At 29.2% G+C, this 14,135-nt stretch overlaps 1 protein-coding gene across 1 annotated transcript; it reads left to right on the top strand.

The window, feature by feature from the left end:
• The first annotated feature begins 1,426 nt into the window (after window positions 1-1,426).
• Window positions 1,427-13,775, top strand: LOC130939208 (hypothetical protein At1g04090-like). The gene is made up of 4 exons (XM_057867331.1): window positions 1,427-1,828; window positions 10,782-10,877; window positions 11,536-11,884; window positions 12,412-13,775. The coding sequence occupies exons 1-4, from the start codon at window positions 1,681-1,683 to the stop codon at window positions 13,619-13,621; spliced, it is 1,803 nt and encodes a 600-aa protein (XP_057723314.1). The 5' UTR covers window positions 1,427-1,680; the 3' UTR covers window positions 13,622-13,775.
• Window positions 13,776-14,135: the final 360 nt, after the last annotated feature.

Raw genomic sequence — 14,135 nt, 5'->3', positions numbered from 1 at the left:
ACAACAATCCATCATAGATCATCTTCTTATGTTTTCTAATTCACCTTAGACTTAATATTTGCATTTATAAACATATCAATTACTCCTATATTATCGATCTTGACACTATTGATTTGTGTATTCTACAACTTCATCCTTTAACTTCTCTAATACCAACACTCCATCATTAAAGACAATATTATTTTTATATCTCCATATACACTATATTACAGAAAAAAATACCATCCACACTTTCTTAACATTAGTAAAAGTTTAAAATATATACAAATTAATATGAGTTATTAAATTATATTTTTGATTAGTGTAAAAAATATTTTTATTAATGTATGTTAATTTTTGTAAAATGTTACCGATCTTTATAATAAGTAATCAGAATTCAAGAGTTTCATTAATAAAATTTGATTTTCATATAGATCAGAGATATAAGCTTTGTATCTTTACTTACATGCTTCGTATTCTTTTACTTATTATTATAGTTCATGGCAAAGGATTCTATAGGACCATTAAATGATTCTAGAACAAAACATGTTTTTTAAAATTAAAAAAAAATATTTAATAATTATTAAAAGAACTTAAAAAATATGTTTTATTCTAAGACAATTTAATAATCCAAACGTCTCATCGAATCCGGTGTCTAGTTTCATTAATAAAATTATTTTTCTTCTTCAATTCTCGGATAGGTCTAGTCTCAACAGTGAGCAAGCAATTCGGCAGGAATATTTGGTCAGTTGTTACTTGTTAGCAATTAATTCAAGGTCGTGCATTTCTAACTGCCAAATTAGCACTTGATAATTCTGCTCAAATTTATAAATTTCTCACAACTTAGAAAACAACGAATCTTTTTACTTTTTTTTTTCATCACTATAGAAGGAAAACACACATAAGATGACTAGACATTTTTATCATCACGTAAAGAATAGTCGAGAAATTATGTTTATACTATTTTTGTGTATATTTTTTTTATTATAATTTTATTTATCTTAACTTTTATCAATTATTTTTAATTTAAAAATCAAATATATAAAAAATATACACAAAAATAATATTCTAATTTTCCTTTTATCCTAAGCTACATTTATTGTGCCACTCTTTTGTACCATCCCTATACCAATGTCACTCCAATACGTATTCTTCATGAATGAAGACAGCATAGTAGGATGGTGGGAAACAGAAAGAAAGACTCATCATAAAAGCTAAGATTTTTACCACTACATTATATCGTTAAGAAATTGAACATAGAAGGAAACATATTAGGAAATATCACAGCAAAAAGTAAAAAAAGGATCAAATAGGAGGGAAAAATTAATTAATTAAATAATCAAATAACAATAATACCGAACTTTTTTCCATTACCCTTCTTAATTTTTTTTTTATATATAAAAAGGGTGAGACATAACCATTAGTCACGAGTCAAACATAATATAAATTAAGGGTCCAATTCCAAAAGGCAGAAAGTGAATCCATTCCAAACCCAATTCTTTATATTGCAACTGTTTGAAAGCATTATTGGGGCAGTGATTAGTACCAACCTGAACCAAATTAATTTGTCTCTATATTATTATTGTTATTTTGAGGGTGAAGTGCTACCAGCCACATTGCAAAAGGAAAGGATACTTTTCAAAGGAGGAGAGGTTCACAAGAAGGTGACTTTCTTTGTATCTTTCATTGAGATCTGGAGTTATGTGGAAAGGACCAAATTATCCAATGAGTGGTGTCAAATATGAGAGTGGTGGTGTTGTTTTCATGCTGTTTTTTCTTTCGACAACATTAACAACAATAACTCGAGCAATGGAGGTACCTAAGATTACTCAAAGGTTCCATTTTCCAGGTATGTCTCTCAATTCCCAATTCTCAAACTATCATTTTTATTTTATATTTTGCTTTTTTGCTTCTTCCTTACCTTGGAGTTTGCCATTGTTGTTGCTGTTGTTCCCATGTTTAATTTAGTATTTAGATCTCTGCATAAAAAAGACTATTTGTTTCTATGAGTAGTGATGAATAGCTGGCATGTATGTTACTTTGGTAATGGTGGTTTGGAAAATGGTGATTGTGAAGGCGCAAGTAATAATGGATATCAACATCAACATAAGATATTAAGATTTTTAGCACTGGTTAGTGCTTACTCTTTTGCTTGTTTTTAGCACTGGTTAGTGATGAGTAATTACTCATCTTACCAAAATAATAAAATAAAATAAAAACACGTTTTTTTGTTTTTGTTTTTGTTTTTTGCTAAAAGGATGTAGGAGGGAGAGTTCACCCTTAAAGAAGTTATTAAGATTCGAATCCCAACCTAAGGGGTAAAAATTTAGCCTACTTTTCTTAGGCTTCTCCCTTTTAGTTTAGAAAATAAAAAACAAAAATGCAAACATAATCGACAATAAATTGTATGAATATTTATGCATATTAATAAAGTTATTGGATTACAGTTGGAATATTCACTTATTTAGGAGATAATTTAAATGTAAAAATATGACGGAGATTTCTTTGGAACGCAATTTAATTCTTTTTTTTTTCCTTCTTGTTTCTTATTTCTTAATTTGTGTATAACATTATAGAATTTCTTTTCATATAGAGGATATTTTACCAGTACTTTTCTTTAAATGTTTTAATGTTAAAGGGATTTAAATTGAATATAATTAAGAAAGAAAGGGATAATACTTTAGAAAAAACTATCAAAAATACCCATGAAGTTTACGAACGCTGACAAAAATACCCATAAACTAAAGAAATTAATGATATATCCATGGAAGATGGGTTTCGTATGACAAAAGTATCCAAACCCTAATTTTTTTATTAATTTTTAATAAAATTCCAAAACTATCCTCGCTCTCAACCTCAACCCACTTTTTCAACCTTCCATAACCTAACTTGTACCTTTAAAATCTTTGTCATGGAGTTCAAAACTACTCCTATAATAGACCAGGCCAAAATCAATGGTGGTGGTGGTGGTGGTGGTGATAGAGGACTTCGACCGATTCCTAGCAGATAAATTTAGTATGGTGAGCTCTTTTCCATTTTTTTCGCCAATCCCTTCACACAAAGAAAGCTCTCAAATTAAGAAAAAAAAGGAAAAAACAAATGAAACGATTAAAAACTATTCCTTTATGATTCTTTCTCTGATTCTTCATCTGTATTGATTGATTCTTTTGTTAATCTCGGCGCTGCAATCCTCTGTTGTATTATTATCCAAAATTTCCACCATAAAAGGTTCATTTCATCTGTTGTAGGAGTAGTTTTGAACTCCATGGCAAGTTTTAAAGGTGCATGTTGAGTTATGGAAGATTAAAAAAGTGAATTGAGATTGAGGGTGGGGATAGTTTGGGAATTTTATTAAAAAAATCAACAAAAAATTAGGGTTTGGATACTTTTGTCATACGAAACTCATCTTCCATGGGTACATCGTTAATTTCCTTAGTTTATGGGTACTTTTGTCAGCGTCTGTAAACTTCATGGGTACTTTTGGTAGTTTTTCCAATACTTTATGCTAATGTTCTTTCATTTCTTTTCTTTTATTTGTTTATTTATTTACTTTTTTTTTTAGTAAAGAGCGCGTAGGCCCACGATATATTTATCTTGGTGGATGCTATCGTGTTTTTGATATTGTGCCTAACTTACTAAAAACATAATATTTAATAAATTTTAAATATTTTACTTTTTATTTTAAACATTTTATTTATTACTTTTAAAAGTAAGTTAGATAGTTTAGACACCATAGTAAAAAACACTGTAAAACTCACCTTCTTATACTCTTATATCTATAATAAATTTTCATTTTTGGTGGTGTCTTATCCTATTGTTTCTAGTATATCATTTGGGCCGTGTCTTCTGTTGTTAGTTTTTTAAAAAACTCATCTAATTTTATAATTTAGATAAATCATCATTTTAGCATTTCTCCAAAATTTGGCATTCAAAAAATTACGAAAATTAATTAGTTGGTCAATTCGTCAAACTTTTATTATTTTTGAAAGACTATATAAGGTAGTATTTATTTTGAGAGATTGAAACTAAAATTAGAGAATTAAAATTTAATATTGTGTTTAGTAATTAAAGATGACAACTAAAATTTTAATTTTGGGATACAAAATTTCAGTCTTTTCAGTACTTTAAAAAAATGAGAGATCCTAAAAACTCAAATTTTTAAAAATTAAGACTAAAACTTTAATGATATTTTTTTAAAATATTCTCATTTAACTTTTTAAATTTTAAATCTACCTCTCAATCTCTATATATTAAATTAAACAAAAATTTAGATATATCTGACATAAATTTAATTTAGTTTTTGATTCCGAATCTCAATCTTTTAGTTTTATTCTTTTTTTTTAAATACAATCTAAATATCTTTTTTTATTATTATTTTGTAAATACTAAAATATTTAAGATATAAAAACAATAATTTATTTTAATAATCTAAGATGTACGAATGATGGTATAGATATGAAACACAACACAGAATATGTAGATGTACAAATTTAAAATTTTTATAAAATATAAAAGTATAATATTAAACAAATATCGATAAATATCATATCTAAAATATACCTGATATACAGATAAAATAAATCAGAAAAGTATCCCTACTTTATTCACTCTAATCCAATTTATAGATGTTTAGGATCAGACGAAATTAGGTTCTTTTAAGTTCAGCTGAATAAACCAATAATAATAATAATAATATTGCTGAAAAGCTAATATGACACACAATTAATAGAATTTCAACTTTAAACGAGGCAGCACGTGCTACCTTTACAAACGTATTGCTGTCAAATAGGACAATTTCTCGATGTATTATTAGGTACTTTTTATGTCCATAGGGAAAAAATAATTTAAGTTAATGAGTATTTAGGTCCAAAAAATTTCGAATAACACATTTTATTTTTTTTTAAACTAAAATTAGTTATTTAATTAATTTTTAATAATTAATTTTGTCAATCACTTAGATTTTTGTCTCTATTAACTCTAACAGAAGATAAAATAATTTTTGATAACTTTAATTAAGACAAAATGATCTCTGATCTCTTTGTTCAAAAACAATATTATTAATTTTCTAATTTTTATCATATCTCGTATAATACTAACATTCATACTCTCCTTTTTCACTTTCACCGTCTTCTTTTCCGTCTTTTCTTTCTTCCTCTTCAACTCCAAGATTAAACCATGGTATAAATGTCACGCGTGTCGCACCTACCTCAACATGTTATGGACCATACACTTCCTAAATCTCTGTGACTAGTACACCCATTTCCTCCACACTTCACCCACCAGAAACATCCACCTCAACGTCCTCGATAACAGCATCACCTCCAACCCCAACAACGTCCACCACATCCTCAAAACCAAGTTTTACAACTACTCCAAGGGCACGCCTTTCTTCACTCTCCGACAAAGCAATATAGATTGTTGGACATTAGGACATCATGAGAAGATTCTCCTTCGACATCTTATACAAATTCTCATTTGGAATGGACTTGAGTGGTTCATTCCTTCTTTTCCAGAGTCCAAATTGGCAGACAGCTTCCACCTCACATCCAAGCTATCAGTACAACGAGTAATGTCGTTATTACTGCTCCTATCGAAACTGAAATGATTACTGAAATGGCGACGACGATGACGGGTCTTAACAAATTAGACTTGGTGTCTAGATTCATGTAGAATCCATCAAAGACGACAAGTACTTGAGAGACATAGTCATTAGTTCTTTGAGTATGAATTGGTTGAGAACAAGTCAAAGATTTTTTTTGTGAACATTAAAGTTGCACAGTGTGCATTATGTAGCTTGAAGTTACAGTGTTAAACTGTTAGTGTTATGCGAGATATGATGAAAATTGGGAGAGAACAGTGTCGTTTTCGAATAGAGGAGGTTAGAGATTATTTTGTCCCCTGTTATAGTTATCAGGGACTATTTTGTCATCTGTTAGAATTGATAGAACAAAGAACCTAATTAATTGACAGAATTAATTGTTAAGAACCAATCAAGTAATTAATTTTACTTGGAGATTAAAATGTCTAGTTCAAAATTGTTTAAAGACTAAAATAGATGAATACTCTAAGTTAATTTATTAATTTTTTTTGGTCTAGTAATTTAATTATATGTAACTTATCTGGATGCTTATTGCTTTATTTAAGTTGCCATATAGTTCTCTTTTTCGAGTAAAAATGACTCCTCCCTTTTTCTTTTGGTTGAAAAAATAAAAACTCCTTTATTAGCTTTCAGTTTCAAGAATTATATATATAATTATCAAGAAAATAAAAAACATATTTGAAGTTGAGTGTTAATTATTAGAAATATTTTTATATATAACATATAATTCATTTAAAAACAAAAATTATTTTTCATAATTGATTCATGTTGTAGAAATCAAATTTTGCAATAGATGTGACTAAAATTACATTTTATTTTCATTTGTTTCAAAATTGAAAGTATAAGTAAAATTTCAAAATAACCCATGCTATTATAAACCAAGGCAGAAGTGTTTATTATATAAGGGCATAAGGCCAAATAATAACTAAGATTGTTGAATTTTATTGATGTGATATATCTGAAAAGATATTTAACTAATAACGAAGTGATGATGATATATGTAGTATCTATCTATCATACATTTATAGCTTGGCATAAAAAAAAAAATTGAACTCATCTCCTTGGGTTAAAAAGTAAATGCGTCACTTTCAGTTTCTACCAAATTTATTGAAAAGAAAATGTTGCGCAACATTCAATTCTTATGTTAATGTAGATTTAGGCTACGTTTGGTTAGAAAAAATGAAAGAAAAATAAAAGAAAAAAAATAAAAATTTTAAATGTTTTTTAATAAATTGTACATAAAATTTTATAATTTTTTTTCTTTTTTTTCTTTTATTTTTTTTTTTCACTTCTTTTCAATCAAACATAACCTATCAAACATAGTCTTAGTAAAACATATGCTTTAATCGTTCTAAAAAAAATTAATCCAAAAAAAAAATTGAAGAAAAAAAAGATATATTAGAATAAATTTAATTTTTCTGTATTGATATCATAAATTTTTTACATTATTATTCAATTACATCACAATACAATAGTAAATATATTAGGTCTTATACATATTATCTGAAATGCCATGAAATTAAATAATATATTTGGTTTAATATTTAAAAAAGATTTCAATTTAATTATATTAAAAATTAAAAATATCTTAAAATAATATTAAGTAAAAAGTAAATGTCTTTTTCAGTCCCTAACTATTTGTTCGAAGGACTTTCCACCCCTAAGAAATCTAAAAATTCAAATCGGTCTCTATCTACTTTGATATATATACGTTTCAGTCCCTATCTACTTTGAGTAAATGTTTTTTTGGTCCCTGATAATGTCCTTTTCGGTCTCTAACAAGGAACTGGAATGTACATATATCAAAGTAGATAAATATCGATTTGAATTTTTAAATTTCTTAAGGGTTGAGAAATCCATCGAACAAATGGTAAAGAACCGAAAAAGATATTTACTCTTAAATAAAACATACATGTAAAAATAGGAATAGTTCTAAACTTCTAATCCCTTAAATAAAGGTGAAAACTTCAAGAGTAGTTTGATAACATGATATTGAATAAAGGTGAAAACTCACGTGCAGTCAATTTCACATGAAATTCGTTAAATGATTTAAATGATTTAATTAAATTTTCATCTCACAACTCTCAGTTATTAACTTCATGTGAAGTTGATTATATTTAAATTTCTACCTTAAGTATTACACATCATATAAAGATATTTTAACACATTTTCTTTTCAAAATTTCTGGTTTTCTTCATTTTTTCGAAGAAATTTTGAAATCCTTCTAAAAGCGACAAAATATGAAAAGTATAAATTATGTACAAAAATGTACAAATTAAACATTTTTTGTGTGAATAAAATTTTCTAATTGTGAAATAAATGATCATCCTATTCTATGATTGATTATGTAGCAACTGGGCAGATTGTTGCATTCAACATTAAATTGGATTGGCATACGTGGCTACATGATTAGCATATTCCTTGCTTGATTACCATGCAAACAGGCACATTATCTGTGGCCCATGTCTTGAAATTATTGAAGCACATTTGGTTAGATATTTAAGTAACTTAATCAACTAATTTTTTTTTTTGGTGACTACTTAATCAACTAATTTGATTAGTCCAGTAATCACTTTAACTATTTCATTTTTTTTATTAAGTATTAAATATTTAAATTTTATTTTATATATATAGTAATTTATTAATCAATAACAAATTTTTAAATAAAATTTAAATTTTTGACAGATTTGTCCTTAATCAATCTAGTTGATAGACACTTTACGCAACTGAAAAAAAAAATCAAAGAAACTTAACCCAAGCCCCAAAGGACCAAATGTTAAATCTATCCGGTTAGTTTCGCTGTCCAATTATAACTACATACATCATCAAGTGTTAGCTTAGACACATCTCTAGCTACATGGGCTTAAGAAAGTAGTGGAAAAAATTAAAATCAAGCACAGTACATAACATCTAAAGATAAGTCTTGTTTCCTGATATGCCTAACAGATGAGACTTAAGGACTACACAAACAAGCTCTTGTTTGCTTTGACTCCACGGGATCATCATCATTCATCCAAGCTTTTGAAAGTAAATAAGTAATAATACAATAAATTTAATTTTAATATACTATTAGTATAAAATAATTTTACATGTACATTCAGTTACGAAATAAAAATAATTACATTTTACATTAATCTTATAAATAAACATCCAAAAATACTAATGTAATTAAATGACTATGCAAAATATTTTACGTATTGAAATTAAACTCTAATATAATATATCATAAAAAAGAGTGGTTCTTAAAGTGAACAAATAGCTCTTTGGTCAACTCCAATCTGTTGCAATGCATCACAAGACCGTCTAATTACAAACATGAATACTTTTATGAAACAACGAAAACGTATCACGTTGAAAAAACTTAAAGGAAAAAGAAAAGCAACAAAAGTTAGCCTAAATTATCAATTAACAACATCTCAAATACTTCATTTTAATAACATAAAAAGAAAAAAAACATATTTGTAAATTCCAGAGTTCCTTAATTCTTACAACCAAACATCTTACTTGTTTTAGTTAGCCATTCCTTTTCTGAATAGATACTGTTTCTAAGCTTTATGGCATCCATAATTCATTTCAAAAATTCAAATACTAGTTTCTCAGACCATGTTGAAAATCTCAATACTATTTTTCCAGAGATTTTCCAAATCTAACACAGAGAAATGAAAAAAACGAAACAAAATCTTAAAATTAACCAGTTAGAGTGAGTGTTAGAAGGATGAGGAAGGAAGAAGCCTATCTTCCTCGAATCCTTGCTGGATCCCGAAAATCACCATATTCTTTACCCGCCGGTGCTTTGTCCTTGCGTGGTGTCTGCCGAGAACAATTTGTCGTAATTTGTCGTGTCGGGTTCTTGATTTTAGATCTTCAAGAGTGAGAAGATGAGTAAGATGATAAAGTAAAGGGTTAATCACTGTTGAATTGTAACTCCTATTATCATATATAAGTCGACTAAATTCTCATTTTGGTTGATACTCAGGCAACTCATTTTGGTTCCAAAATTCAAAATTACCTATACCGGTTCTCCTGATTTAAGTCCGGACACTAATGTGATCCGTTACTCTTTCCGGTGATTACTAGATAAATGGAATGTTGAGATGGCACTCTCCCCGCTACGCGAGATAATGAGTAAACGAGGTCATTTACCCTTAGCACCCAAACAAGTCAGAAATGTCATCGCTTTGTATATGAAGGGAGAAGAAACGATGGAGACCCAAAATAAAGTATTCTTCTTCTTCTCTACCTTCACTATTCTTCATTTCTAACTTGTTTGGACACCAAGGGTAAATGACATCGTTTACTCATCATCCAGCGTGGCAGGAAGGGTATCATCTCAACACTTTGTTTGCCTAATCATCACCAGAAAAAGTCGAGAGATCATATTGGTGTCCAAATATGAATCTGCAGGACTAATATAGGTAATTTTAAATTTCGAAGATCAAATTGAATAATCGCGTGAATCTCACGGGACCAAAATGAGAATTTACTCTATATAAGTCACACTATCTTAATTTAAGAATGAACCTTTCACTTATTACTTTACTAACTCCTTCACTTTAGAGGAGTTTGATCCGGGTTCTTTTCCCTTGTGGGAAGCTCTGCTTCAGCACCTAAAGCCCAAAGGTTGAAGACTTGAAGTCGTAGATGGAGTTTTGGTAGTGTGTTCTGCTTCAATTTTTCATTGAAGGTTGAACTTGATTTGAAAATAGAAAAGAGAGATTGGGATGTGATTCAAATTAATCGAAAAAAGAAACTCGCTGGTCGTAATTCTGGATTGAAAATCAAATTAATCTTAACTCATTTGTACAACTATAATTAGTATTGGCTAATTCTTGGATATAAAATTTGATGGTTACTTGATTAGCAGTAACAGCAACCCTTTACGGTCCAAAATAAATCAATAACAGTATATGCAAATTAACATCTCCCTTCATCTATAGGGAATTAAGGTAAACAAGACAAGCAAGTCCTTATTTTATATAATAACTTGGTGTATGAGTAAAGTTGATCAATATTTTAATTTCAAGTTTATTCCAACATAACCAAACTATATATATACTGTTCTTTAGAGGAATATACTTGTAGTAAACTAGGGTGCTATCATATATAATAGACATATTCTCCTATTTACATATAGACACACTCAATCTTCTTTCTAAGACTCAAAGAATGGGAAATTTTCTCATAAAATGTACTTCTAATGCAGGAAATCCCTTCAAGAAAAAGCACTTTCTTCCTCCTCCTCCTGTTCCCATTCAAAAGAAATTCAACCTTCCAGCAGCAGTACCTGTTTGGCCACCAGGTATATATTCATCTTATATTAATAATCATTCTTGTCTATCCTATTGAAATATGTTTGGTTTAGGAGTGAAAAGAATTTTTAGCGCATGAGTTTTTTTCCTATGTAAAATTACGTATCTATTGAATTTTCTGTTCTTATTTTACTCTTTAGATTTTTTTTACATGATCTTAGACTATATTTAATTAACTATGCTAAGTGTATCAAATTAGCTATCCATATATAAAATACATATTATAATATAAAATATACATTAAAAATAAATTAAACAAGATATGTAATCATATATAAATACATAATGATTGATTTTTAGTGTGCACATAATATTTTTTTATATTTAATAAGTTTTCTAACAAAAATTCATAATCATGCATTCTTTATTTCTAATTATAACTTTTAAGCAATTAAAATTAAACAAATGCATGGTTGTAAGTACCCTTGGAGCACGAATTAAACATGTTATTCTTAAAACATGCGAGAATTTCTCAAATGGGATACAATATATCTACATCCAATACACTGCTACCTTAAACTTATGTAATATTTTAATAACTTTTCTTGAAATTGGGACACTTATATTTTATTCAATATTCGCACTTGCATTGTATTTGTATTTTATCATATGTCACATGCTATTGTTGAATTATTGTGTCACATGCAGGTAATGGTTTCTCAAATGGAAGCATTGATCTTGGTGGGTTGCAAGTGTCTCAAATAACAACATTCAACAAAGTATGGGCATCCCAGGAAGGTGGAGCAGAGAACCAAGGTGCCACAATCTTTGAGCCCTCAGGAATTCCACAAGGCTTCTCCATGTTGGGTAGTTACAGCCAACCAAACAATAAGGCCTTGTTTGGATGGGTACTTGTTGCAAAAGATTTGTCCCCACCAAACACCATTAATGGAACATTAAAGCAACCGATTGATTACTCACTTATATGGACCAGTGAAAATCTTGGCATCAAACAAGACACCAATGTCTATGTTTGGACACCAGCAGCTCCTGATGGGTACTAAGCTATTTTATATATTTGCATTACATATTCTTACTTTAAACTTTCTAAATTTCTTTTTTTTTTTTACTTTCTTAAATAAAATTATGTTTTTTGGCTTTGGTCCATTTTTTGCTTTTTGAGTCTTTGTAAAATTTAAAATGTTATTTTCATTCACATTCTTAATTTAACCAATCATGCTAGATATATACAAATATTCGGTCATCAAATCAGCAATTCATATAAAATATATATTAAAAATAAGTTAAATAACAAGATATATTTATATCTAATACGTATTATTGATTTAATGACAAATTTTTTTTTGTACATATAATAATTTTGTAATTTAATTTGTTAAATATTGATATCAAAGATCAATTTTTGGCATAAAAGAAATGGAGCAAATTATAATAAAGTGAAGAAAAATATTAACAAAGAAAAAGTTACATATTTTTTCCCATTAGATTGTGGTAATTATGTATGATATTATATTATATTGTATTTGAAGACGCATGTTTGTTTTTGTACATAATAATTAATAGGTACAAAGCTGTTGGGCATGTTGTGACAACTTCAGCGGACAAACCTGCCCTTAACAAAGTGATGTGTGTGAGGATAGACCTTACCGACCAATGTGAGAAGAATTCAGTGATCTGGAATGGTCCCAATGGCATAAATTTTTTTGAGGCAAGGCCAAGCAATAGAGGAACTCAATCTCCTAGCGTTCAAGTAGGAACATTTGTTGCACAAAATGTTAATGCCACTGGCCCTCTAACAATTTCATGCCTTAAAAACACCAAAAGCATTGCATCATCAATGCCTAATGTGCAACAAATTGAGGCTATAGTTAAGGCTTATTCTCCAATTATGTACTTGCATCCTCATGAAGAATTCCTTCCTTCTTCAGTCAATTGGTTTTTCTCAAATGGAGCATTGCTATTCACAAGAGGGAACGAGTCGAATCCGGTCGCAATAGCGCAGAATGGAACCAACCTACCTCAGGATCCGAACAATGATGGTGCGTTTTGGCTTGACCTTCCGGCCGACGCAGCCAACAAAGATAGGGTCAAGAAGGGAAATTTGGAAAGTGCAAGAAGCTACATACATGTGAAACCAATGCTTGGTGGAACTTTTAGTGACATTGCAATGTGGGTGTTCTACCCATTCAATGGGCCTGCAAGGGCAAAAGTGGATTTCTTTAATATTAACTTGGGGAAAATAGGTGAACATGTTGGTGATTGGGAGCATGTTACATTAAGGGTAAGCAATTTCAATGGAGAATTATGGCAAATGTATTTCTCACAACATAGTCATGGTCAATGGGTTGAAGCCTCACAACTTGAGTTCCATAGTGGGAACAATAATAACAAGCCTGTGGTTTATTCTTCTTTGCATGGACACGCATGTTACCCACACGCTGGCCTTGTTTTGCAAGGAACAAGTTCTATTGGTGTGAGGAATGATACTGATTCAAGTAACATTGTCATGGATTTGGGGTTACATGACTTGGTTTCTGCTGAGTATTTGGGTTCTCAAGTTGTGGAACCTCCATGGCTTAACTATTTTAGAGAATGGGGTCCAAAAGTTGATTATGACATTGATGATGAGTTGAAGAAAGTGGCTAAAGCATTGCCTGGGAGGTTGAGATCTCTTTTAGACAAGGTTGTGAAGAGTTTGCCAAGTGAAGTGTTAGGAGAAGAAGGCCCAACTGGTCCTAAGGTGAAGAATAATTGGAATGGAGATGAGGTTTAGATATTATATATTCTACACATGTATACCTTGCTTCCTAATTCTTTTAAAGCTCCAATATTGATCTATAGCAAATTTATTACATTTAATTTGTCATTTTGGAACTTTTTGTTTTTAGCATGGTTCTGAGAACCAAATCGTGGGCTAATTTAGTTGGGTTATCTAGGAATCAATTATGTGGTCACCGTTGATCTAGTTTAACGTAAAAATTAGTTGATAGTGAATTAATTCAAAAATTGGTAAATTGATTGAACTAGTATGGTTTTTACTAAAAAATCAATTTAAAAAGTTAATGATTTTTTTTAGAAAAAATATTATTTTATTATATTTAATTTAATTCTGATTGAATCTCTAAATTTTTTAATTTATAACTTCACTGATTCAATGTCCGATTCAATTATTTTACAACCAACTATGGTTGAATATATAGAGAGAATACTATGTGTAATATATGTTTCTGCAAAAATATCTGTTGAAATTTGGTGAACTTAACTATGATTAAGATAATAACTAAACA

The sequence above is a fragment of the Arachis stenosperma genome, chromosome 7 (assembly GCF_014773155.1).
Source record: "Arachis stenosperma cultivar V10309 chromosome 7, arast.V10309.gnm1.PFL2, whole genome shotgun sequence".
Lineage (NCBI taxonomy): Eukaryota > Viridiplantae > Streptophyta > Magnoliopsida > Fabales > Fabaceae > Arachis > Arachis stenosperma.
Note: the sequence above shows the minus strand (reverse complement) of the source record. Positions and strands in the feature narration are given on the sequence as shown.

Bases quoted from the DNA above. Each gene is read 5' to 3' on its own strand.
- LOC130939208 (XM_057867331.1), top strand. From the start codon at position 1,681: ATGTGGAAAGGACCAAATTATCCAATGAGTGGTGTCAAATATGAGAGT. The intron at 1,829-10,781 runs GTATGTCTCTCA...CTTCTAATGCAG, and splicing joins TCAAAGGTTCCATTTTCCAG to GAAATCCCTTCAAGAAAAAG. The intron at 11,885-12,411 runs GTACTAAGCTAT...AATAATTAATAG, and splicing joins ACACCAGCAGCTCCTGATGG to GTACAAAGCTGTTGGGCATG.